This window comes from Suricata suricatta, chromosome 11, assembly GCF_006229205.1.
Source record: "Suricata suricatta isolate VVHF042 chromosome 11, meerkat_22Aug2017_6uvM2_HiC, whole genome shotgun sequence".
Taxonomy (NCBI): domain Eukaryota; kingdom Metazoa; phylum Chordata; class Mammalia; order Carnivora; family Herpestidae; genus Suricata; species Suricata suricatta.
In genome coordinates this window covers 1,976,913-1,978,142 of record NC_043710.1, presented here as the reverse complement: position 1 = coordinate 1,978,142, position 1,230 = coordinate 1,976,913, and the positions used below count along the sequence as shown (strand labels likewise).

The following is a 1,230-nucleotide window of genomic DNA, read 5'->3' as shown; positions in this document are numbered from 1 at the left end:
TCCGGAGGAAGTGACCTAGTCAGTTGTGGACGGTGGTCGTTGGTTTCCCTCTGAGTGCAGGATTGGTTGGTGGGTGTGGGGCGAGTGGATCCCAGGGAGTTTAAACCCTGTCTCTTCACCCCCTCTCTCTCGTGCAGGAGTTAGAAGGCGACGAGGAGGGAGAAGACGAGGAGGATGCCGAAGCCAACCCCAAGGTCGGGGGGCCGGGGCCGGGGCCAACCCCAAGGTCGGGGGGCCGGGGCCGGGGCCAACCCCAAGGTCGGTGGGCCGGGGCCCGGGCTCAGCCCCGCAAGGTGGCGCGGGTGCGGGGGGCTGCGTCCTCCCCTCAGTCCTGAGAGCAGGGCAGGAAGTTCGCGAACGTGGCCTGTGCAGACCGCGTAGGTGTGGCTCAGTGTTCGGTGTGACTGCCTGGTCCATGCTTTCCAGCTCTCTCTCGAGCTGCCGTTTACTTTCATGAGCTAGCAGTGCAGCAGCTTTGTGTTCCAGATCTCTGGTTCTTCTAAGGTCATGGCTAAATGGCGACAGGATGAACTTTTGTGTGTTTATTTTTGGAAAAGGTACAAAGGAGGGACTTTGGGGTTTTCTTTATTACTCATTAAAAAAAGTTGTGGACATAATTTTTAGAATTGTATTTGAACTGAGAATTCTCATAAGCTGTGAGTATCTCCAACGATTGCAAATAAACTGGGAAGCTTTACCTAAGAAAAAACAAAAACAAACAAAAAAAAAGAAGAACAGCTGAGAACAGGCAACTCCGTTCTTTGTACCCGTAGACCCGAATCTGACTCCGGTCTCGGGTCAGGCGAGCGCAGGCATCTGCCACACGCCGCGGCCTCTGCGCCCAGAGCCGCCGTACCCGGGCCCTGCAGCTGCCCCGGGCGTGCTGTCTGGAGCTCAGAGTCCAGGCCATGGCGGGTGGCAGGGCACTGAGGTCCCTGCCCTGCGCTGACTAGGGTCCATCCGTCTCCTGTTTTTGCCCAGAGTGAAGTGTGCGTAGTCTCGGGGTGATAACCCGGCTCCGTACGTGGTTTGTCCTTTAACCCCGCGTGTGTCTGCACACGAACGCCTGCGGCACCGCTTCCTTCCGGGGACGGAGGGAGGGCGGCGGCGGGCTCTCCGGAAGGCGCACGGGACTCCTGCCCTGGGAGGAAGCGCACAGCGCCGTGCGTCTCTGCCACCCTGCCGGCAGACCCGCCGCACCCGGCTTCCCGCCCCCGGGGCCCTGGCTCG

The 1,230-nt window shown here is 60.0% G+C and overlaps 1 protein-coding gene across 3 annotated transcripts in view; it reads left to right on the top strand.

Moving 5' to 3' along the window:
* The window catches only part of NAP1L4 (nucleosome assembly protein 1 like 4), a 38,346-nt gene that overhangs the window by 32,090 nt on the left and 5,026 nt on the right, over nt 1-1,230 (top strand). The window contains exon 16 of one of the 3 annotated variants that reach the window (XM_029915350.1): nt 227-617. The exons of 1 other annotated variant lie outside the window; for it this stretch is intronic. In XM_029915350.1, coding sequence (XP_029771210.1) covers nt 227-457 — 231 coding nt within the window. In that variant the 3' untranslated portion in view covers nt 458-617. Of the gene's footprint in view, nt 1-194; nt 618-1,230 lie in introns of those variants that run through there. One more of the 3 variants, XM_029915351.1, reaches the window with a different exon arrangement.